Source organism: Lissotriton vulgaris, chromosome 2_1 (genome assembly GCF_964263255.1).
Source record: "Lissotriton vulgaris chromosome 2_1, aLisVul1.2, whole genome shotgun sequence".
Taxonomy (NCBI): Eukaryota; Metazoa; Chordata; class Amphibia; order Caudata; family Salamandridae; genus Lissotriton; species Lissotriton vulgaris.
In genome coordinates, this window is record NC_141687.1 from 1844230756 (window position 1) to 1844255600 (window position 24845).

A 24845-nucleotide genomic window follows, 5' to 3' on the forward strand; every position below is an offset into this window, starting at 1 on the left:
CCTGCCAGTACCCACCCTGCCTTCTCAAACAGGAACTAGTACCTGTCCCTTTAGTGGACATGGACTGCTTATAAAAACGTTTCCCATTTCAAAATGGGACAGATGAATGCTATCTTTTGTGAGCCTCAAACACTGAATTTACAGCCTAGCCCAGAGAGTCGCAAATTATGAGAAGACGAATTTGGGAATTTGTATTACCCGAGCCCAGTGGATTTTTCTTAGGGAAAAGAAGACATTAGATAATGTAACACGCAACCAGGTTGTAGCAGTTGGATGTTACAGTAAATCAGGATGGCTTTTACAAATCCCATTTCCGGGGAAAAGGGGTGAAGACCTGTGACTGGAGAAGTGGACTATAGGCCCAGGTTGGCCTCAGAGATTCTTAAGCACACCCTCGGGAAAAGTATATCTTTCCTTTTGTGAAAATAGTCTGGACTTGGCCTCCGGGGCGGGCTAGTGTTGTAACAGGCACAAGAATTCGAGGATGTTTGCAGGGACAGCAGATTGCCCACGAGGAGACAGTATTATACATGATAAGACTTTGAGCAGAGCATAAATGCCACAAGTGAGTGAAAGAGACATCGCAGCTTAATGACAGGAATATAGGACGTTATCCCGCATTTTTGTTCCACGCAGGGAATCACAACGCGGTTGTTACAACGACAGCGTTCTGATTCCGCATACTGTTACTCCGCAAGTCGGAACAACGACTTGCGGAGGGGGATGCGCTGGTTGTTGGAATAGTATAATTTACTATTCCAACTCCAGTCTGTGCGGACACTAGGTGTTAGACTTTACATTCAACACCTCCGCAAGTCGTTGTTCTGACTTGGGGAGTAATGGTATGCGGAATCACGACGCGGTCGTTGTAAAATTCACGTTGTGATTCCCTGCGGAGAAAAAGTTCTGCGGTAAGAGGGGTTATCCTCCTGACCGTGTTTTGACAAGAATGAAGAGGCCTTATGACATGGGGATCGATCCCCAAGTCTTTGCTCTCTCCTCAGTCTCATATGTCTGCCCCTCCTCAGGCTCCAAGGTCCACCTTTTCTGTCCAGTGGCACGCGCCTTGCATCTTTGGTCCTCCAGTCCTTTCATCTCAGTTCCTTGCGCCACTTCCCTGTGCTGCCAGCTCACCCTGGGCCTGGTAGGAGTTCCTCCTTCTGGCTGGCTTCAGCTACTAATTGTGCATGGCTGAGAAGTTTACCTGTCCTTGGCTCACATCTTTTCCTTCCATGCTGGCAGTCAGTGTGCTGAGTAATGCATCTCCTGCTGAGCGTGGGCATGGGATGTGTTGAAAGTGGTGTGCGTCTGAAAGGGCTGCTTGTGTTACTGCAGGGATTCATACTGCTTGGTTTGGTCCCAATTTCTTGCTTCAGTACTGGGTCCACGTGCACCAGGAACCTCGTTTACCGCATGTGTAAGACCCTCTTTTCTTTATCATGTCCCTTTACTTGTAAGGCAATCCTTGATGGCAGACTATCATTGCAGCGTTTCTCTGTCCACAATATTTCATCCGTGAATCTCGCATTAAACATTTAAACCTGTTTTCATAAGAGAAAACGGTCTTTTATCGAGATACCGTCACTTTTCAATGATATCTTCAGTATGTGATGCTGCGTTATCATATTTAAATTCTCAAGATACTGTATGAATGTTACGGCCTCTGCCCGCAACGCCATTCCATTATTTTTACTGCAACTTGCACCACTAGATGAAGACTCCAATGAGAACTTCTGGTCTTCTTTACATAGATGTTTGATCCAAGCATTAAGTTCTTGTTTCACTAATGGTTCCACAGGACATCATGATCTTTCCTGCAGGCAGTCTCTGCACTCTCCCCAAGTCTGCATCATCTAGTACTTGCTGGAGGTGTAAAAACCAATCCCCGGCCCAATCCCTTCTTCTGATGCCATGTCACCTCGGTTTTCATTCCTCAAGGCAGCAGGATGTGCCAATGGGTCGGTCGGTATGCTGGGTCTGAGAGCATATTTTCTAGTGTCATAGTTTGTAAGTTTCAGGAGAGAGGAAGAGGGAGTGTGCTTTCTAGGATCAGAGCTGGTTGTCTGATGGATGTAAGCATGTATGCAAGGGATATATGTGTCTGCAGGGTGTAAGTCTGCAAAAGATAGCAGTGATGGGTGGGTAGTAATGTCTGGTAATTGTGTGTATCCGTGCAATTGTTTTTCTTGTTTCTGCAAGGGGCGTTTGTCTTTTCAGGTTTTGTGACTGTGCAGGAGCTGTTTCCATGAAGTGTTTGTGTATTTGCATACACACAGGCAGAGTGTCTGAAGCATGAATGTGTGAATGTATCTCGCAGTGCAGGGTGTCTCTGCGGGACAGTGTATCATGCTGGATGGTTGTGTGTGCATTTGTTGATTGATAGGTTTGTGTGTACAGTGTGTCTTCAATGTGTGTGGGTCTAAAAGGTGTTTGTCTGTACAGTGTGTCTGCAATGTGTGTGGGTCTATAAGGTTTCTGACAGGACTGAGTGTGTGACTGTCTCAGAAAACGCATGCGGGACACTCAGGTACTTTTCTTGTCCTCTATACTCAGTAGAGTCTCTTATGAGCTAGAGTTAAAAAAGCTTGTAGATTCTGCCACGTTCTTCACTTCACCAGCATCAGGCAATTGAAGCAAGAGAAAATAGGACAGAAAGATGAAAGAAGAGGAAAAGATAGAAAAGCAACAAATGAGAAGGAGGACAGAGTAAGACAAGCATTAAAAATGCAATAGGTCTCGCCTTTGATTAAGTTAAAGCCAATTACTTTGCTATACAAAACCATTAGCAAAGCAAATGGCTTTAACTTAATCAAAGGCAAGACCTATTGCATTTTCAATGCTTGTTTTAACTGCAGTCTGCATTAAAAAAAAAAGGTTTTCGTGCAGTCTTTAATATCAGGGTGATGTCCATTATTGTGGCCCTTAGCTGAGAGGGCTAGAAGGAGAACGGCAAGGCGCCAATGACTTATCTGGACATCGAATACGCTCTTGCTAATGAGTAAACCGGTCTCCCAAGCGCATCCCCTTCCCAGCTCAAAATCAGAATTGGGTCACCACACTGGGAGCAATGCGACAGGAAGATAGGCAGGCTCGAAGTGTCATCCCACTGGGAGTGATGTGACCGGGAGACAGGCATGCTCGATGGGTCACCCCACTGGGAGAGATGCAACGGGTAGACAGGCAGGCTCGACGGGTCACCGCATTGGCAGTGATGAGACCAGGAGACAGGCAGGCTCGATGGGGCAACCCACTGGGGTGACATGACCGGAAGACCGCAGACTCGAGCAAACTCTAACCACAACGAGATTCAATGAGCTAGAGAAGAATGCAATTCTGTCCTGACATTAATACACACAATTCTTTGAGATACATTTTCTTTTCGTCTTTCTCAAATATGTCCCTTAGTGCACCACTGTGAATGATTAGAAGCTGCTGGGCCACAAAAATATCAAAAGCATAAAACCAAGAACTCTGGCATAACAATTCTGGAAATGCTGCTGTTTATGTATATTTTCTACATCTGTCTGCTTTAAATAAGATGCGAAACACGAATGGCACTCCCATCCTTGAGATGAAAATGTATGAGAAAGGAATTTCATTTTTAAAACCCATTACCCCACAGTGAACATTTTCCATCTGTAAGTGTATAACAATGTTTAGTCCTTTTTAGCTTATTATTTTTTACCTTCAAAAACAATACTTGGGAGGGCATAAATCTACCCATAATTCAGTTTTCATTATCATCAAGCAAACTAGCTTTTATTAATACTCAGACACACGATCCCAGCCAGAGGCACTGAGATTAGATTGGTTGTACTAAGTCTGACTTGTGTATAAATCCAAATCATAGCGCAGTTTTGGAGAGCCCAACATGCCTGCAAGGGGCATCGGTGGTTATTAAGATGTTCTGAATGCATAGGCTGGTTTCTAGGAACGATGGTTTCTAGGAACGATGATGGGACGGTATATTATTCAGGACCAAAGTCCACGGTAGAAAAAGACACTAGGCTGGAAACAGATAAATACAACACAATGAAGCATATTAAAAGCATATCAAGCTGAACGGCTGAAGCACACTAGAGGGGTTTTCAGACTCGACCCTGGGAATGTGTGCATTGCCAGTAGTAAGTGGAGAAATACACTCAATATTCTCGAGTATTTGCCATAACCCTAACCTAAAGTTAACCATGTGCATGCCAGGTGTACGTATAAAGCAAGAGGTAACGAAGCATCAAACAGAACACCAAATCTGTGCCAGTTCCTCGCCTAAGATACAATCAAGGACAAGCAGCCATTGTTGCAGTCATTTCATTTAGGAATCGCCGCGCGTCATCTGAAAAAACAAGGGAGACCGGCAGGGCTGGCGTTCCTGTGTGACACTCCATCAGGGCGGCTGCAGCTGCTTGAGAGAGGCAGGCAGGGCTGGGGCTCCTGTGAGTTGCGCACCCGCTTACATCAACTCTGAGTCCATCACGCGCATACACGCACTGTTTAAAGTGAAAGCACGCTGTGTTTAAAGTGAAAGTATGCCGCCATGCGCGCGTGCACAATTCTTGACGGAGCCAGAGTTGAAGGAAGCCAGCGTCTTTAACAAGATGGCGCCAGACTGTCCACTGTCCCACGGTCATGCGCATGCTGTCCGCTTTGGACAGATGGAGGGAGCAGCCATCTTTGTCCATGCAGACGCTTGCACGTAAGACCTTGGGGAGAATTGATTCCAAAAGGTCATCTCTATATCGAGAGCAGCACATGCGCTGCTTTCGCCAGGCGAGACCTAAAATGAGCTGTTGCCACGTAATATCAAAAAGGTAAAGAAAAAAAATTAATAAGCAAAACAAGCTGTTAGCAAAAAACTGTGAAGCAATCGAAGGAACAGTAACAATCTCAAAAGAACCAGAATTCAAAAAGAGGGTCAGCAAAAGGGAAAAGATGAACATTCAAAAGTAGTTTATGCTTTATGTTAAAATGTGACTATGGTGACAGATAACCTGTGACTATGTCAGAATTCTAACTTTTCTGCCGTACCAATCTATGACACAGTTCAAGGGGCTAATGATATAGATTTTGCCTCCAGGTCACATTTTAATTACACGATTATGGTTAGGTGCACCTGTTGTGGGGATCAATGTGTTTTCATTTGGCCACATTCTAATTCCACTGAGAAAGCGCAGTAGGTTAATGCAACCAATAAACAGATTGTGAATAATTTGTTACAAGTTACAACAAGCACCTTTAAAAAGTGCTTTAATGTACCTCCTGCAATATGTGTGTAACCTGTACTTTTCATTTTCCAGCTTTTGCAAAATAGATCCCTCCCAGAATTGCAGTAGTATTATCGCTACACCGACCAAGCCCTGGGTTAAACACAAACCTATATTTACTCTCAAAATGCAACACTGTTGCACCCAAAAACACCTCAAGCAGTAAAAGGGAAACTTTTTTTTGTTTTGTTCACATAAAGCTTATTCCACAGAGAACTTGCGTGAATGAATGACCACCAATCTAGCAGCTGAGTATTCAATAATCTGAAGTGGGCCACCAGAGTTTTGGCAAGTCTCAAATTCAGGGGAAACAATAGTGGCCAGGGCCCCAAGAATGTTAACCTTACTGGGTGCATTAGGGCATGCTTTATGAATTGTCTGAGGTGAAAAGAAAAGGAGATAGAAGCTGCCTGAGCCATCAACTCCAGCTCACTGCTGAGCCTGAAGCACAGGCTCTTCAATGTCTTCGGCGGTGTAGGGCATGGCCTACGGACGATCATCAGTAGGAAGGAGTCTATTGTTCTGCTCTCCCTTATTTATAATAGTGCCAATCTTAGCACCGTTCAGTTTGAACCTATAACTTCCCAATTACTGGCAATCATTGCCTAGCCTCCCACCTCATAACCTGAAGAGTATTGGTTTATAAAAGAAGAGACCATCTGAACAGGTGACTTTAGCCCAAGGCCCAACATGGATATTTCAAATAGAAGGCAAAGATTTGTCTCTGAAGGCTCTATGCAGGCAAAGTAGTATTTGGCAGAGGTGAAAGATTATATTTAAATAAACGGACTTGGAGTAGGAAATCGATTCAGAATGTATTACCTCTAATGTCTACGTCTTGTAGTCTGGAGCAAAGTATCTTATAGGGCTGTATGTGACTTAACAGAACAAGCATTTGCAATGCAATAGGTCTCGCATTAATTAAGTTTGAGCTATTGGCATTGCGAAATATTGCAACACCAATTGCAACAAAAGTCTTTAAATTGTAGGCCAAAAAAAGTGTATTTTTTTGTAGCAATGGTGGCAAGCTGTGCTTTAGATGAATATGTTTAATAGTAAAGTGTGCCATACTGCGATTGCTCCAATAGTTAATTGTGGATGCATTAACAATTGATGTGTGCACTGATGGCTGGTGGTGTGTGTGCCTGGTGGAAGTGTGCACTGACCGCTGGTGGTGTGTGCCTGGTGGAAGCGTGCACTGACGGCTGGTGGTGTCTGTGCCCAGTGAAAGCGTGCACTGATGGCTGATGGCGCCTGTGCCCGGTGAAAGTGTGCACGGACGGCCGGTGGTGTGTATGCCTGGTGAAAGTGTGCACTAATGGCTGGTGGTGTGTGTGCCTGGTGAAAGTGTGCATTGATTGTTGGTGCTGTGTATGCCCAGTGAAAGAGTGCACTGACGGCTGGTGGTGTGTGTGTGTGGCTGGAAGCGTGCACTCAATCTCACACTAGGTAGTAATTAAAAACTAATATTGAAACAGGTCACAATTGGGCCCTATATTCAGGTCCTTAACTTCACTGGCTAAAAACACTGATTGAGTTCTAAATAATTTATGTAAAAAAATGTAAGTAATCCAGGTCAGTATTTTAGTTCTTGTTTTTATTTCCCGTTTAACATTCTTAGGAAATGCAAGATTAAGTAAACTATTTCCAGGGTGCTGTGTTTCTTTATTTTTCCATGAAACATTTACTCCTGAGTAGGTGTTTATAGCAGGCACAATTGAGAGCGCTAAAGGTGAGGCTGAAAGCAGTGCGAGTTTAACACAGTGCTTGTCAGTGACTTCAAAAAAGTGTTTGTAATATGTGGCCATCCAATGCTTGGCCTCTTTGCAGGGTGCACAGAGCAATGGGAGGGTATTCCCGTTGCAATTGTAATTCTGTGAAAATGTGTGAGGAGGTACACAAGGGGTCAAAATATTGAGGTGGCGACAGTAAAAACAATGTTGTCAGGACACAATGTAGCCAGCTCAAGGCTTTGTATGCAGTGTGCGAGCTGTGGCCTTAACTTCCTTCAATTGGACCAACTGGATTAACCTTCCGGACACTAATGACTTGTAAAACAAGAAGGTCGAGGGGGAACAAAAACTATAAAATACCAGAAAAATAACGGGAACTGTGACGTCAGAAGAAACCAACCAAAAATTGTAGCTACGACAGACAATGCAAGCAGAAACACAAGGAATTTAACTGCCTAGAAAGCAAGAATGCATAATCTCCGAATTGCCTTTTTTAAATTAATGTGTGCAGTCACGTTTTCAGGGCAATCTTCGTGGGGGTTTGTTGCCGCGAGAAAAAAAACAAGGTTTCAGATTGCTATGTGTGACATTTTAATAATGTTAGTGGAATTATGAGTCACATTTCAGTGACTACGAGTGACACTTTCTCGCGAGCAATATCAAGCAATGAAGGAAGATGAGTGAAACATAAATATCAAATTACATGTATATGAGCAACGAAAAACTCTTTAAACTGCTGCAAAGCACCAGAAAATGGAAAGGTACTAACCTAGTGCCTTTCTAATCTGATAGTACTGTTACTGTTGGGGGGAGGGCAAGCCACAGGAGAGGCTGGCTATGGCACACGATAGCCTAGGTCACAGCCCGGTCGCAGCGTCCAGCCGGCTGAACAATTTTTGAAAAAGACACTGAGAGCTATAGTATAAAAATCAGTAGCTGAACGGCCGACCACCCCGAGGTCTGTTGTGTCGCCCGCTAGAACATGAGTCAGCTGGGCACTGGCATCATGATGACTCTGTAACACAAGCAAATATTTGTCACAGTTCACTTTAATATTAATCATATCAGCTCTGTCATATACACTTACTTACGATTCGCGATGCAGATGATAGCCCAGGTTCCAACTGAACACGGCTATTGGTATCAAGCCGGATAGGCTGGGATCGGGCCCTCCCGCTCGCCGCGTGATGACTTATGTGATACCACCGGGCCAAGGTGGCCCTTCATACTTCCGGGGAGCAGCGGAGCTTAGTATACCCACTCTGTTGAGCGACTGGCCTGCTTAAGTGACTCTGAATGAGACTGCCGATCTGGGCCGAATCGCGGGGGGCGGGAATCCCATCCAGACGGGATTCCATTCTTCTCCGCCAGCCTGGGCAGCGGTGAGTCCTGCTCTCCGCTTGACTTGCCGTGCAACAGCCCAGACTGCAAGACAGTCAGTCGGCACCCGCGGCCAGCAGCACTACATACTGTTCATCTGCACCAGACAAAAAACTGGCTCCCGCTGCGGCACGAGTCTCAGCAGCGAGGTTGGAGGAGCTGCTGCGGCCCTATTCCTAATCCCCAAAAGTTATGTTATAAGTTATGTTATAAAATATTTTATAGCGCGCTCTATTACTCTCGAGTATCCTGGCGCGTGGTGGGTGTGTGAGGAAAGCAGAAAGGAGAACAATAGAAGCATTAAATGGACAGATCAAACAGATGGGTCTTTAGGCCTTTCTTGAAATGGACAATGTTCTGCATTATGCGTAGGTGGAGAGGAAGGGCATTCCAAGCTCTAGCTACCATGACAGATATAAATTGGCCACCAAGCCTAGCGTACTTGTATCTTGGAAGGATCATCCTACACTGGTTGGCAGATCTAAGACAGCGATTGGGGACATACAGTGCAAAGCGTTTTCTCAGGTACACTGGCCCGATCTCATGCGTCGCTCGGAAGGAAAGAACCAGCGCTTTGAAGAGAATTCGCTGTGCCACCGGCAGCCAGTGGAGACTACGCGGGTGAGAGCGGACGCTAGACCTCCTAGGAATATTAAACAGGAGTCTGGCTACCGCATTTTGGACTACCTGGAGCCGTTTGATCAAATAGGATGGTATGCCGATAAATAGGGCATTTGCATAATCCAACCTGGATAGAATAAGGGCACGCGACATTGTCTCTTTGGCATCTCTTGGGAGTAGGGGAAAAAATCTGCGCAGGGCTTTGAGGGTTCCAAAACAGACACCTGTGAGTTTTTTGATATGGTCGTCAAACTTTAAATTATCTCTAAACCACACACCCAGGTTCTTGGCTGGGCCGCCCATCGATTTTGGACAGGGAATGTCATGTGGCCATAGAAGATCTCTGAAATTACCGGGGAAGATTCCATAGAAAAGGACCTCGGATTTATCCTCATTGCACTTTAGTTGTGCTAGTGCAAGCCAACGGAAGACAGAGGAGAGGCAATCCTGAACAGCCGACGTATCCAAATTGTCACCTGGCCAGGTAAACAAAAGTTGGGTGTCGTCGGTGTAGGCCATAATTTTTGCCCCCATATGTTCCGCCAAATAAATCAGAGGGGTCAAATAAACGTTAAACAGCAGGGGGCTAAGAGTAGACCCCTGCGGGACACCCGTGGAGAGTAGCCTAGGCTGGGATGCATATGGTGGTATCCAAACCTGCTGCGTCCTGTTGGTTAAGAATGACGTCAGCCAGTCAAGTGCTAGACCAGAAATGCCAATATCTGAGAGTCTGGAGAGGAGGAGTCCGTGGGGCACCGTATCGAAGGCGGCAGAGAGATCTAGCAAAATCAGAACTGATCTGCCGCCTCCATCCAGGCATTCCCGGATGGCCTCTGATACCTCCACCAAAGCGGTCTCAGTGCTATAGGCTGTCCGGAACCCTGATTGGGCAGGGTGCAAGGCATGAGAGGTCTCCACGAAGTTGTCTAATTGATGAAAGGCCATCTTTTCACAGATTTTCGCCAGAGCCGGCAATAATGAAATAGGCCGGTAGCTGGACGGGCGGCTGGACCCAGCCCGGACTTTTTTAGAAGCGGCAGTAGTTTTGCCTGCTTCCAACAAGTTGGGACAGTTGCAGTGGAAAAAGAGAGGTTAACAATCTGAGTGACCTCCCCGCATACTGTCTCAGCCACCCCCCTGAGCACCCGAGCCGGACATGGGTCCGTTGGAAAGCCTGACTTCAAGGACTTTAGTACTGTCAGGATATCTGCATCAGTGCAGATAACAGTACCGGATGCAAGTTCACAAGGCGATGGGGTCACTCGGGTCTGTCGTGGGATCACACACTGCAGGGCAGCCTATCGGCAGCACTCTCGCTGGGCCCGGCCAAGCTCCCGACTCAGAAGTAAGTATTCACCGGCAATAGTGCAGCCATAAAATGTATTCTGCCCCACAGCGAGGACGGCCCGGCAGTACAGCAGGTGAGATCAGTGGTGCTGCAGTACTTTCAAACATTTACGCCTTGCTTTTTGTCAATACAAAAAAATGCTTATTTTAACATTCGCAGATGGTTCCAACATACCAGAAGAATCCGTACTGCTCGCTCTGGGAACTCTACAAGAATCAGGGACAAAGCTGCGTAATTGCTCTGCAGCTAATCAAGTGCCGATTGGCGGCAGTACAGCCAATGGCAAGGTTAGGCTGCGAAACCGAAACCACGGTTGTAGCGCAGGAGACGCCGTCGCCGTGCGCGTTGGCTGTCCCTGCGCAAGCTGTAATGAGAAGACACGCCGAGCCGAGGTAGGGGATGTGTGTGTAAGCGCCGCGGGGCCGAGGGGGTTCTGTATGTATGTGTGTGTGTGTGTGTGCACGGCGGAGGGCGGGTGGGGGGGGAGGTTCTCTATGTGCGTGCGTGTGTGTGCGTGTGTGTATGCTCGGCTGCGGGAGGGTTCTCTATGTCTGTGTGTGAGTGCGTGTGTGTGTGTGTATGCGCGGGGGTGTCTGTATGTGTGTGTGCATGCGTGTGTGTCTGCTTCCAAGGAGCCATGGGAGACAGGAGGCGCGCGTGACCTGATCCGTTTACGCGCGCGTGCACATCACTTGTCTCCTGTCTCCATTGACTCCTTGGAATCAGAAATGATTGCAATAGAGTCTCGCAGCGACGATCGCTTCGCGATCGGTTCGCAGTGCGAGACCTAAAGAACGACTTCATGTAATACCATCGCTGAGAAGCCATTTTACCTAATGGAATTTTGCAGGATGAAGATTCCATAAAAACCAATTCATAGAATGTCTTTTCAAAATTGGCTTTTGCATGCTTATTTTCAAGGTGTAAGTACAATGTTGGAGGTCTCACTTCCAGAAACATATTTGGCAGAGGGATTTATTTCAGCAGGCTGCTTCAGGAGACAATGTTTTGTATTTATATATTTTACATAGTAAAACTCTTATTTCGGATACTTTTAATTCTCTTACTACTCATCAGCCAAAAACACCATCCATCCTGACCTCCTCACAGCCCCTAAAGATCCATCCGTCCATTCATGCTTCATAAAAACCATTTATCACAGCTAAACTCCTCCCATCCCTGAACCTAAACACCCTTTCTAGCTTTAAACTCTACCCACCCCAAAACCATAAAGCCCCCTCACCATACATCAACTCCATCCATCGGTGAACTCTAAAAGCCCTTTTTACCCCTAAACTCCACCCAGGCCTGAGACCTAAGTAAAAACCTTTATATGCTAAACCTCACCCATTTCTGAACCCTTAAACTCCCTCACCACCCCTAAACTCCACCCACCACTGACCCCTAAACACCCCTCACCCCTCCTACACTCTGCCCATTCCTGAGTTGAAACCGCTTGCCAACCTAAACTCCTTTCTGCCCATAATTCCACCCATCCCACACCACTAAAATCCCTTATCAACCGTAAACTCACCCATCCGAGAACCCTAAAAAACCATCAATAGCACATTCTTCACTCACCTGTGAGCCCTAAAAAACACTTACTCTCCTAAACTCAATCAGTTCCTGATAACTAAGAAATCCTCATCAACCCCAACTGAAACCATTCTTGAACACCAAAAACCCATTTCTACATCTGAACTACACCCATTAAGGACTACTAAAATCTCTCAGCACCCTTAAACATCATCCATCCCTAATCCCAAAAAACACTCACTGACACTACATTCTACCCAAGTTTAATGTGATTTTGAATTGTTCCTTAAAATCATCTTTTATTTAAATGTTTGCATTACCTTAAAATTATCCTAAAATTGGTTTTCCATTATTTAGCTTCATCCAATGTGGTTTCTCAATTTTTTCCCCCATTAACTTACATACACAATATATCTAAGCCGCACCCACATCACATCGCACCTCAAGAAGCTTCATTGGCTCCTCATTCACAAGTGCAGCCAATTCAAACTTCTCATGCACATATACAAAGCCCAACACAACACAGGATCAAATACCTGAAGCACAAGTTACTTACCTTCGGTAACAATATATCTGTAAGAAACAGTAGTTAGTATTAGATTCCTTACCTTAGAATATCCCCAGGCGTCAGACTGATTCCGGAAACTTTTGCGTAGCAGTACCCTTGTGCGTCGGTAGGCGTCATCTGCGGCTCCGCGTCCGTCGTCAGCGTCGTTGGTGCCGGGATGACGTCGCCGGAGTACTTAGGCGCCGCCCTCGTGCGCTGACGTCAGTTCTTATACACAGCTTTTCCGCGCCAGAAACGCAGAGCCATGATAAAAACCAACACTGGTGCCATGAAACTAGGGCCCTGAAAGGGGATGACCCTAACCCTAGATACCAGTTCGCAGAACGGGGAGGATGGGTGGGGCCGTAAGGAATCTAATACTAACTACTGTTTCTTACAGATATATCGTTACCGAAGGTAAGTAACTTGTGCATCTGAAAGAAACAGGTTAGTATTAGATTCCTTACCTTAGAATAGATACCCCAGCAATACCAAGCCCGGTGATGGGTCTGCGAACCAATAATCACACCAGAAAGTCCTGGAGGACGGAACGGCCAAAGAAGCCATCCCTCCAGACTTCGCTGTCCAGACAGCTGTGTCTTGCGAACGTGTGCAGTGAGGCCCACGTAGATGCCTGACAGATGTCCTGCAAGGGGACTCCCCAGCACAGGGCAGTAGTAGCCGCTGTGGCCCGAGTGGAATGGGCCCTCAGCCCAACAGGAGGCTCCCTATTAGCCAAAGAGTAGCATGCGTTGATGCAAAAAACGACCCACTGAGAGATGATCAGTTTGTGCACTGCCCGTCCCTTCTTAGTGCCCACGTAACCAACAAAGAGTTGATCATCCACCCGGAACCGGCGTGTGCGATCCAGATAGTATGAGAGCGCACGTTTTGGGTCCAGACGGTGGAGCCGCTCTTCCTCTTTAGAGGGATGTGGAGGTGGAAAGAAGGTGAGCAAGATGATGGACTGCCTGATGTGGAAGGCTGCGACTACCTTGGGCAGTAAAAAGGGGCTTGTCCGCAACACAACCTTGTCCGGATGGACAGAAAGGAAAGGAGGCTTGGAGGAAAGAGCCTGGAGCTCACGCACTCTCCTGGCAGAGGTGATGGCAACCAGGAAAGCAGTCTTAAGTGTAAGAAGACAGAGAGGACAGTTATGAAGCGGCTCAAAGGGAGCGCACATCAGGTAAGTCAGAATCAGGTTCAAGTCCCACTGTGCCCTTCAAGAACCTAGTAACAATCGGCGACTTGAACAAAGAAGGCTGATCAGGCAGCCTTAAGAAGGTGGAAAGGGCAGAAAGGTATCCCTTGATAGTGCCCAGAGCAGAGCCCTGCTGGGCAAGAGATAGAAGAAAGAGGAGAACCTCAGAAAGGGGGGCAGAAAGTGGATCCATAGCCTTTGCTGTGCACCATGCCACAAATCTGTTCCACCTGCAGGCGTATACCGACTTTGTGGAGGGACGCCTGGCTGCCAGAATCACATTACAAACTTCAGGAGGCAAGTCAAATGGCCTCAACTGTTGCCGCTCAATCTCCAAGCCGGTTCAGGTGGAGGACCGTCCCCAGCTGCTGCGACAGAAGGTCCTCCTGAAGAGACAAACGAATTGGGGATCGACAGACATGCTGCGTAGCTCGAGATACCAATATCTTCGTGCCCAGTCCGGAGCCACAAGGATGACTTGGGCCCGGTCGCGTCTGATCTTCTTCAGCACTCTGGGCAGAAGTGGTATAGGCGGAAAGGCGTACAACAGACCGCAACTCCACTCGCGACGAAAAGCATCTCCGAGCGAGTGCCGCCTTGGAAATTGCAACGCGCAGAACTGATGACATTGCGCGTTCTCTTCTGTGGTGAATAGATCTAACCAAGGCTCTCCCCACCGCTGAAAGAGGCCTTGCGCCACGTCAGAGTTCAGACGCCATTTGTGATCCATCATGCACCGGCAGCTGAGTTTGTCCGCCCTGGTGTTCAGGGAACCTGTCGGGTGTTGAACCACCAGGGTCACGCCCTGATGTTCCAGCCACTGCCAGAGGCGCAGAGCCTCCTGGCACAAGGTCCACGACCCCACCCGGCCCTGTTTGTTGGAGTACCACATAGCGGTGGTGTCCGTGAACACCTGCACTACACTCCCCCGGACAGAGGGGAGGAATGCCTTTAGTGCAAGCCGGATCGCCCGCAGCTCCAGAAGGTTGATGTGGAGCAAGGAGTCCGCCGGAGACCAGAGGCCTCTGATCTCCGCCTCTCCCATGTGGCCACCCCCAGCCCTGGAGAGATGCGTCAGTCACAACTACGTGCTCCGGTTGGGGTAGGGAGAGGGATCTGCCGCTGAACCCAATCGCGGTCCGTGAGCCACCACTGCAACTGTCTTGCAGTGTCCTCCGAGATCAAGACATGGTCGGAAATGTTGCCCTGATGCTGGGCCCACTGAAACTTCAGGTCCCACTGCAGAGCCCGCATCCGCCACCTGGCGTGATGAACCAGAAGGATTCAGGAGGCCATCAGCCCCAGAAGCCGCAGCGTCAACCTGACCGAGACTCGGGATAACGACTGAAAGAACAGAATCAGAGCCTGAATATCCCAAACCTGCTGTTCGGGAGGATAAACCCGAAACTGCGCCGAATCTAGAACCGCTCCGATGAAGAGGAGCTTCTGAGAGGGACACAGGTGTGACTTCGGCACATTGATGGAGAACCCCAGCAGGTGCAGGAGGTCGGCCGTAGTCTGGAGGTGGCTGACGACTGTATGTAGGGGAAGACAAACCCCTAATCTGCGCAGATGAGCTGCGACCACCGCCATCACTTTCGTGAACACCCGTGAGGCGCTGGTAAGGCCGAAGGGGAGCACGGTAAACTGAAAGTGCTCGTGGCCTACCGTGAACCGCAGGTAATGCTGGTGGGCCGGCAGGATGGGGATATGAAAATAAGCGTCCTGCAAGTCCAACACTACCATCCAGTCTCCCGGGTCCAGGGCAGCTAAAACCTGAGCCAGCATCTTGAACTTTTCCTTCTGGAGGAAGCCGTTGACGTTCCGCAGATCCAAGATAGGGCCTTCTTGGGTACCACAAATTAGTGGGAGTAACAACCACACCCTACTTCTGGCCCAGGAACGCGCTCGATGGCCCCCTTGGCCAAGAGGGCCGTAACTTCCTCTTGTGGAAGTTTCAAGTGATCCCCCGACACGCGGTGGTACTGCGGTGGCATGGCTGGAGGGTATGCCTCGAAGGGGAGGGAGTAGCCCCTTCGGACGATTTGCAGCACCCACCTGTCCGATGTGACAGTGCGCCAGTGGAGTGGTGATGGCGAACCCTGCCCCCCACTGGCATCACATGGGCCTGAAAGCTTGGACTAGGAGGGTTTTGAGGCGGATGCTGCAGGTGTAGGTGTGGACTGGCCTCGCCGTTGTCCCTGAACAGCCGCCACGGCGGTTTCCACGTCCGCCACAGCGCTGGATGGTAGTCTGCGGCCCGTGGCTGGCAGGACGTGTGGGGGCGCCCCTTCCTTGGCCACGAAAGGAGCGAAAGGCACCCGCTTGAAGGCGCGGGCCGAGAGGCCTAAGGACTTGGCCGTAGCCCTGGAGTCCTTAAAGCGCTCTAGCGCATGGTCTGCCTTGTTGCCAAAGAGGCGATGGCCATCAAACGGCATGTCCATAAGGGTGTTTTGGACATCAGCCAAAAAGTTGGCGGACCTCAACCAGGCGTGGCGACGAATCGCCACCGTCGTTGCCATCGCTTTGCCCAGTGAGTCCGTGGTATCCAGCCCACACCGGATGGAATACCGTACCACATCTCAACCCTCCTCAAGGGCTTGGGCGAGTTTAGTCCGGGCCCCCTCCGGACATTGTTGCAGCACGTCCGCGACCGTGTCGCACAGAGAGTGGGTGTAACGGCCCAAGAGGCACGCGGTGTTGACTGACCGCAACCCCAAACTCAGGGAGGAGAATACCTTTTTCCTGTATTGCTCATACCTCTTGGATTCCCGATCGGGGGAACCGTTGGGAATGCGGTCTGGGAGTTAGAGGCCTAGATGACCAGGCTCTCGGGGGTGGGGTGGGTGGACAGGAAGCAAGGGTCACCCGGAGCCGGGCGGTGGCGCCTGGCCACGTTCCTATCTACAGGCGGACCTGTAGCGGGCTTGGACCAAGTGCCCAGAAGAACGTCTGACAAGGCTTCATTAAAAGGCAGCAGGAGCTCGACCGAGCTTGCCTGCGGTTTAAGGACCTCAGTGAGGAGGTTAGTCCTCACAGCCGCGACGGGGAGCTCAAGGCCCAAGGCCTTGGCAGCCTGCGTCAGCACCACACTATAGGCAGCCCCCTCCTCCATAGCCACGGTAGGAGGGGGACAAAACCAGTGTCGGGCGAAGTGCCAGACCACTGGCCTCCCCAAACTCACCTGTCCAGTCCTGAGAAGACTGGCACTCACGTGCCAGAAGGTCCTCGGACCCCTCCCAATCCTCCTCGCCACCCATCACCAGGTACTCAGGTTCAAAGTATGGGGCCGGGTCATAGAAATAGAAATCTCTAAGCGGCGATGAAGTGCCGCTCCGACGCCGGACCCGAATCGAGGGTAGGACCAGGGACGACGTCGTCCTGGGACGGCGCCGGGGGCGACACCTGTGGGCCAGCGAGGTCGTGAGGTCGATCCGGCGGGGCCCTGCGGCGTCGGGACCGAAGTCGCCGACGGCACCGGGTCCGAAGCACCCGGCCCGCTTGGGGACCCAGTCGGGCCGCTTGGCCCGAAGGCGCCGCGGAACCCGACGGAGGAGTGAGCAACCTCATGGCCATGAGGAAGACGTCTATCTCCTCCGGCGACGCGTTCTGCCCAGGGACCGGCGGGTATGGAGCAGGCCACGATGCCTGCGGCTCTGGCAGAGCCGCGGGGGCGGTGTCCCCCAAACCCCCGGCCGCGTCGCCTGAGCGTCGGGGGGGAGTCGGAAGAGCGATGTCGCCCTTCGGCTTCTTGTGCCTCTTACCTGAGGACTTCGAGCCCGAAGACTGATGAGGACTCCCGAAACTGTGGTGATTCCGGCCCCGCGACCGGTCCCTCGACCTCCTTCCGGACCGGGACCTCGAGCGGTGCAGGACTGACTGCCAAGGCTCGAGTCGCTTGGACGTCAGGGCCCGGCAGTTGGAGCAGGACTTGTCATCGTGGTCGGGGCCCAGTCAGTGAAGGCACCGGTGATGGGGGTCGGTTACCAACATCATTCAGCAACAATCGGCGCAGGGTTTGAACCCGGGCATCCCTACCGGCACCGTTGCAGTCGAGAGACTTCGAAAGGGGATCAAAAAGGATCGAAAAAGTTAGTCAAAAAATTCACTATGGGTACAACTTTTTCCGGATCGGCGATTGCTGGCGCAGAAAAAAGAAGAACTGACGTCAGCCCGCGAGGGCGGCGTCTAAGTACTCCGGCGACGTCATCCCAGCGCCAACGACGCCGGACGTGGAGCCGCAGACGACGCCTACCGACACGCAAGGGTACTGCTACGCAAAAGTTTTCGGATCCAGTCTGACGCCTGGGGATATTCTAAGGGAAGGAATCTAATACTAACCTGTTTCTTTCAGATCAGCCACATACACCTTCACCAACAGATCATACACCTATGCAGTGTCTCACTCTGACTTGCACTCATTCCTTACATCCGCAATTGCAAAACTGGAGGCTGCTCAATTCCTACTTCGCACCCAAGACCTGGACAACCTCCCTCAACACATCAGAGCCTCCTACTTACTTCTTGAGTTCTGCAAGAAGCTGAGGACCTGGCACTTCGTATAAGCACCTTGGAGACCTCATACCTAACACTTGCCCAAGCACCTGGATAACCGGTTGGGTATTCAGGACATCAAATGCCACTGATCGATCAATACCAACGCCATCTGGAGAGATTTGAAAGCTCATCGAAAATCTAAACTGAAATTAATTAAAAGCCAGTATGTACATCATCTAACCGTCCAAGGACTTCAAGAAGGAGCAAAACTGACTCCCCACACAGTCTTCAAACAGTTTCATGCAGCTGAGAGGGGAAATGGGGCAATAGTTGCAAAGGCTAGTGTCCACACCGTGCTTTAAAAAACATCAGTAGTCCAATGGCTTCTTTAAGGGGCAAGAGGACTTAACTACTCTAAAGTGCGTGAATGAGAACGTCAGAAAGGGGTTAACGCTGGTCAAGCCGACTTGTCTGAGGTGAAAAAGCAACGAATCCAGAAGCGAATCGAACTATCAATTGACCACAGCCCAAGTTGAGGTTCAAAGTCAAAGGGAATGAAAGATCACCAACAGAACAAAATAATCTGCTGGAGATTAATCTACTTTACATTTGACCTCGTAAACAGGAGATTAAGCTATAAAAGAGTCAATCAGGCATGTCTTGAGCGAGTCATTTGAAGAACATCTGTAGTAGTATTATTGAAACACTGATATTTTCCTGTAGACATAACATGCTACCTACAAATTCCCCTAACTGATTTAGACAAGAAAGGCACGCATACAACAGACTGATTAATAAACAACAAATTAGAGAAACTCACCATCTTCATCAGGAACCTCCTCTGGGTTGAGCTCTACTAATTCAAAGCCATGTCTGATGCACCATTCCTGAGCTTTTTGTCTGCTCACTCCTGCCAAAAAAAAAAAGACAAGAACGTTTAGAAAAAAAGAAACAGAATAATTACTTCTACAAGGCACGTTTACTTTTTTAATAAGTGTGTCTTTCTTTAACAAAAATAACATTTTTTAAGAAACTTATTTAAAAAATTTGCCTTTCTTTTTTAAAAAAATCAATTGTTCCTTTTTACCTTTTCAATATGCATGTTTTATTTCTCAAAAAAGGAGTTGGTATGTTATTCATGCAGCATCCATGACTTCACAATGTTATTTATTTCATTTTCCCACAGCGCTAATCAATTTTTGAGGGGCTAAGGCACTCCCAGCTTTTCCTAACCTTTTAAAGCCATTCAACACATGTTTAATACAAGAAAAAGCAAAGGTTCGTCATGGACATAGCAAAAACCAAGAATGACCTATTGTCATAAATGGAAGCCAATCGATTAAGTAAACCGGTGCAGGAAACTAAAGTTAACAAGGAAACTTGTAAAAACAAAGCCCAAACAAGTTACATGTGATTGTTAAATGATCATGTACATGACTAGACAAAAGCATACGTGAGGCAGCTTACTCAAAGAGCTAAAAAGAAACGAAGCGCTCCAGATCGGAAGTGTTATGACGTCAACAGAAGTGTCTACACAGCAAGCAGTATAGGTAAGTGAGGAAGACAAAGAAGCATGGCCTTATCGGTACAGCGACCTATAAAAGGAATGGATATTTAGGCGGACTTTCACCAAAAAAGTCAGAAAAAGCAGTGTAAGTACAGAGTTGGAAAGGTTAGGAATACAAAATCTTTTAAGACAAAAAAATAAATCACATGGCATTATTTATAGTTTGGGGAAGCAGGAGGAATACTTTAATCTAGCAGTCCTAACGGCACACAAAAACCTTTGTCCCCAAAATCTATAATCCAAGGAGCCTGTGGGCTACAGTTGGTGGAGTAAACGTGCTCCGAAGATTGTAACCACTGATCTAGTGGTCCATCTAGGACACATGGCTGGACCACAGTAATGGTCGTCGTGCCCTATTGAGGAAGAAGCTAGCGTCCGTGGTCGAAGACATTTTTAAATGCCCCCCATATACACTGAAAAAAGCTCCTTGCGCATTGGAACTATTTACTCTTTGTTTAGAGAAAAACTCCTGCTTTGGGAGTTTGTTTTCTCTGAAAATCAATTTGCAGAGTGGGCGCTTTAAACATGGTGCCGGCTCTGTAAACATCATGATGTGAAGGGAGTTGCACCTTCACAGCAGAAAGATTCGTCAGGCAGGTAAGAAGGTCTAGAACAAGCATTTGCAATGCAATAGGTCTCGATTTTAGGCGAGGTAGAGCTATTGACATTGTAAATGATAATGCTTTTTATTTTTGTTAAAAGGCATATTCATTTACAATGCCACTAGCTTAGTTGCGTAATTGCGAGACCTATTGCATTGCAAATGCTTGTTTAAGTACTCTTAGGTTTGTTGTCTCTACCAAGGATGTTAGACTGAGGAGGGAACAAAAGGATCACTTCACTGCACACAATCAAGCCATTCCTCCCTATACAAGTTCTGCGCTTTCTCTCCCAAGCCTTCATCCAATTCCCTCAGACATACATGAGGTAACTCTTTGTTCACTTGCCTTTAAGATGCCCTGAGGACATCAGTGGCACCACACTGCATGCTACAGGTTCTTTAATTCCCAGTCAAGGTAAATGTGAGTACTTCACCCTAAGCCCGGTTGATGGGCTCCCACATCATCACATGCTGAGCTCAAAGTATACTGTTATATTGTATTGCAGAATACGTATAGCACTTTATATCTGCAAAGACATCCACAACCACATAAAATAACAATTACATGTTTTTATTATAGTAGCCGTTGTTACTGTTATCCTGTACATGGGACTCGCTATACCAACCATAAAAGGACAGATAGAGTCTACCTTGCTGGGGTACAAGCTCACAACTCGGCCAGAATACAACATTTTCCTCAGTCACCCTGCCAACCTATAGCATGCACGATCCTCAACTTATTAGGCCACATTCACTTACATTTTAATGCATCTCAGCACAGCAACCAAATGGAGAGAGGTAAATAACGCTATATCTACCAAGGTTTGACGCTGTTTCTCTGATCACCCAGCCTGAGGGAAAGTGAAAGCACGCCATGTGCGTGCTGTGTTCACGCGGGACAGAAGATGTGCACGCTTACAGAGTGCACATCTCCTGTCACCCTTCAGAGAGGACGCCAGAGAGGAGACGCCATGGGCGTACACATCGCCTGTCCGAGCGAGCACATGGCGTCTCCCTTCGTGCACCAAACCCACAACAATAGTCTCACCAAGGCGAAGCAGCGCATGCGCTGATTTCACTAGGCGAGACCTAAAGGAGACGCCATGTGCATGCACATTGCCTGTCCATGTGCGCACATGGTTTGTCTCCCTTCGCGCACCAAACCCACAACAATAGTCTCGCCAAGGCGTTCGCTGGGGAAGCAGGGAATATCCTTTGCTTACCTGGTAGGACTGAGGGCCGCCAGCCGAAGGTTAAAGAGGCCCATAGATTTTATGCCTGCCTGACAACCAGGGAAATATCCCCACAAACAATAGAAATTAAAAAAAAAATTAATACCAATAACAAACAAATATGGGACGAACATTTTGATAACAAATGGATTCAAAATTTACTGTGGAAATCTTTTAAAGTACCACGTAGGAACGAATTACTAATGTGGTAAATTAACCTAAAAGCCAGTGAAGGTGGACTTTAAATGTGCTCATGCTCAGAGTATTTCAGGAAAAATGCCACTCATTCACCCTAATAAAATAAACATACTCTGAAGGGGGCACCAGTTATAGATTTATGAGAAAATCATACCATTCTCGCATGTTCGGTCGCAGACCAGGATCAGGACGTCAGGTAACCAATCTTCGGTCAGCGGAAGCCAGGAGGAGACACTGTCCAGACCACATTTCTAGAGAGGGGATGGAAAGAAATAAAGGTTAGGTAGCTAGGATGCGAGCTTGGATGTCTGTGTGCGCCTGTGTATGGTGAATAACATGGAGGCTTGTGGATTCCAGTTTTTAAGTACAGTGCCTAGAGGCTAGGAGAGATAAGGACGTAACCCCCAGACAGGAGATATGTATTGCTGACATTACTGAGGGCTGGAATGGGAGCACAGACGAAAGGAAAGGGAGCATGGCATCCTCTGTGCCCATTAAAGGTCTGTTTGATTCCTGGATAGTTACTGGTCAGTGGGGCCTGGACTTATTTTTCAGGGAGATGGCGAGACTGATAACATTGGCACAGTGGACTAGGGAACCTTGATAGAGAGAAAGGCTTAGGCCTTTGAACTTTATGTAGCACATTTCAGTGGAAGCTGACAAATAGATGTGGTCTGAGGTCGCTCCCTTGGCCTGTTTTGTGGGTCAATCAGAACTGGAGCCTCTGAACGGGGATAGCTTATGCAAATACTCTGCATGAAATCTTAAAACAGCTTCCAAAGCTCTTCTGCAAAGTGACCAAGAAAACACAGACTCTTGACTTGGATGACCTGCTGTCGGAGAACATCTTGTTTTGGTAGTGTCCCTGATCCCATAAAGTAAACCTATGGTAACTGGGTTTTCCTTATATCCAAGGGGGCAGGAGATGTCTAGGAATTGTCCACTGTTCATTTTCTGGCACAGTCAGCGACCCTTGTTGCCTTTTGATCATTTCCCATTTTCCGAAAGAGAAGATTCCAATTTGAGTAAGAGGCCACCCCCTTTAAGTTGTCGACATGTGATCAGTGGTTTGCAACCACCATTGCAGTTGCAAAGCTTTCTTACATTCCATTGTGAAGCCCAAATAGGAGGAGGGCAATCTCATTTACAATTTGTTACAACTCCCATTTACAAGCCGGAAAGTCTTTTCTTAATCATCCGCAAAGCTTGATTTTTTTTACTGTGATTCTCAGGCTTTGCAACTGCAAATGTTTTGTACACGAGTCCCTCGGTTATTGCGAAAAGGTTTGTGGAAATTAAAGTTTACTTCAGCATTTTAATTTATCAGGTCGTGTGTGTCTGTCTGTCCGTTCCAGTCAGAAATTTTGGGGAATAATGGGTACTGTTTTTGCTGAATGATTTATGTTTGCGAATGCCGACTAGTTATCAGAATACAAATTGAATCCCTGCTATAAATATGTACACACACACACAACCCCCCCACACACACACAACCCCCTCACACACACACACAACCCCCCCACACACACAATCCCACGCACACACACAACCACCCCATACACGCAACCATCTCACTATCTATTTATCTCTCTATCTATCTATGGCCCTCACTCTATCTATGGCCCTCCCTCGATCTATCTATGGCCCTCCCTCTATCTATCTATGGCCCTCCCTCTATCTATCTATGGCCCTCCCTCTATCTATCTATGGACCTCCCTCTATCTATCTATGGCCCTCCCTCTATCTATCTATGGCCCTCCCTCTATCTATCTATGGCCCTCCCTCTATCTATCTATGGCCCTCCCTCTAACTATCTATGGCCCTCCCTCTAACTATCTATGGCCCTCCCTCTAACTATCTATGGCCCTCCCTCTAACTATCTATGGCCCTCCCTCTATCTATCTATGGCCCTCCCTCTATCTATCTATGGCCCTCCCTCTATCTATCTATCGCCCTCACTCGATCTATCGCCCTCACTCGATCTATCGCCCTCACTCGATCTATCGCCCTCACTCTATCTATCGCCCTCCCTCTATCTATCTATCGCCCTCCCTCTATCTATCTATCTATCGCCCTCCCTCTATCTATCGCCCTACCTCTATCTATCACCCTACCTCTATCTATCTATCGCCCTACCTCTATCTATCACCCTACCTCTATCTATCTATCGCCCTCCCTCTATCTATCTATCTATTGCACTCACTCTATCTATTGCATCACCACAACATCACCCAGGGGCACCACAACATCACTATGCGCCACCACAACATCACTATGCGCTACCACAGCATCACTGAACGACACAGCATCACTCGTCGCCACCACAACATCACACAGCATCAATCTGTGCAACCATTGAACAACAACTGGTTCAAATATGTTCTCTCAATGTTTCAAGCTTTATTACAAATGTCACAAAAAGATGTTAATATTTCACTTCTGTTCTTGGATTTTCGTCACAATAAAATACACTGAACATAATCTTCACAAAAGTTATTTACAAAAGTTAAAGCTATTGCCATTATAAATTACAATAACTTTTATTTAAGTATTAATTACTTAAAAAAATTAAAAGCCATTCTTATTTGTAATATCAATACATCCAAGTCACATCCAACACATATTGCATTACAAATGATATAGGTGTCACATTTGCAAAAGTTAAAACTATTGGCATTGTAAATGACAAAGCTATTAATTTCGCTATTTTCAAAACCAACATTTAGGTTTAAAGCATTTTATTAAACATAAAAAACATGGGGAAGGGAAGTAGGAGGTTAAGTTTACATACAGTACAAAACGAGACATGTTGCAGCAATTCTGGTGGAAAGTGGGGAGGTCGGTAGTCCCGGAGGGGAAAAAGCATATGCTGTAAGGCAATAAGGCAGTGCGAGTAACCCTCCAATAGTCCCCGACCTCCCAATCAAGGCTAAGCACGAGTAGCGTCCCGCAACACAGCGAAAACAACACAGTCCCTCCAAGCCCCCCGTCCCCAGAAAAGGAAAAAGAAGAAAACAATACCCCAACATCCCCGTCCAATAGCCCGTTATAGAAACATTCACCCCAAGCCGCCTACCCTCAACCCCCAGTCCCCCCGATCCCATCCCTCCTAATCCGCTGGAG

At 47.7% G+C, this 24845-nt stretch overlaps 1 protein-coding gene across 1 annotated transcript in view; it reads right to left on the reverse strand.

The window, feature by feature from the left end:
• Positions 1–24845, reverse strand: part of AAGAB (alpha and gamma adaptin binding protein) — a 184343-nt gene that overhangs the window by 62868 nt on the left and 96630 nt on the right. Inside the window, exons 3-4 of the mRNA XM_086958008.1 lie at positions 21877–21973; positions 18945–19034 (exon numbers count right to left, since the gene is read on the reverse strand). Of these exons, the coding sequence (XP_086814134.1) occupies positions 18945–19034; positions 21877–21973 (187 nt within the window). The remainder of the gene's footprint in view (positions 1–18944; positions 19035–21876; positions 21974–24845) is intronic.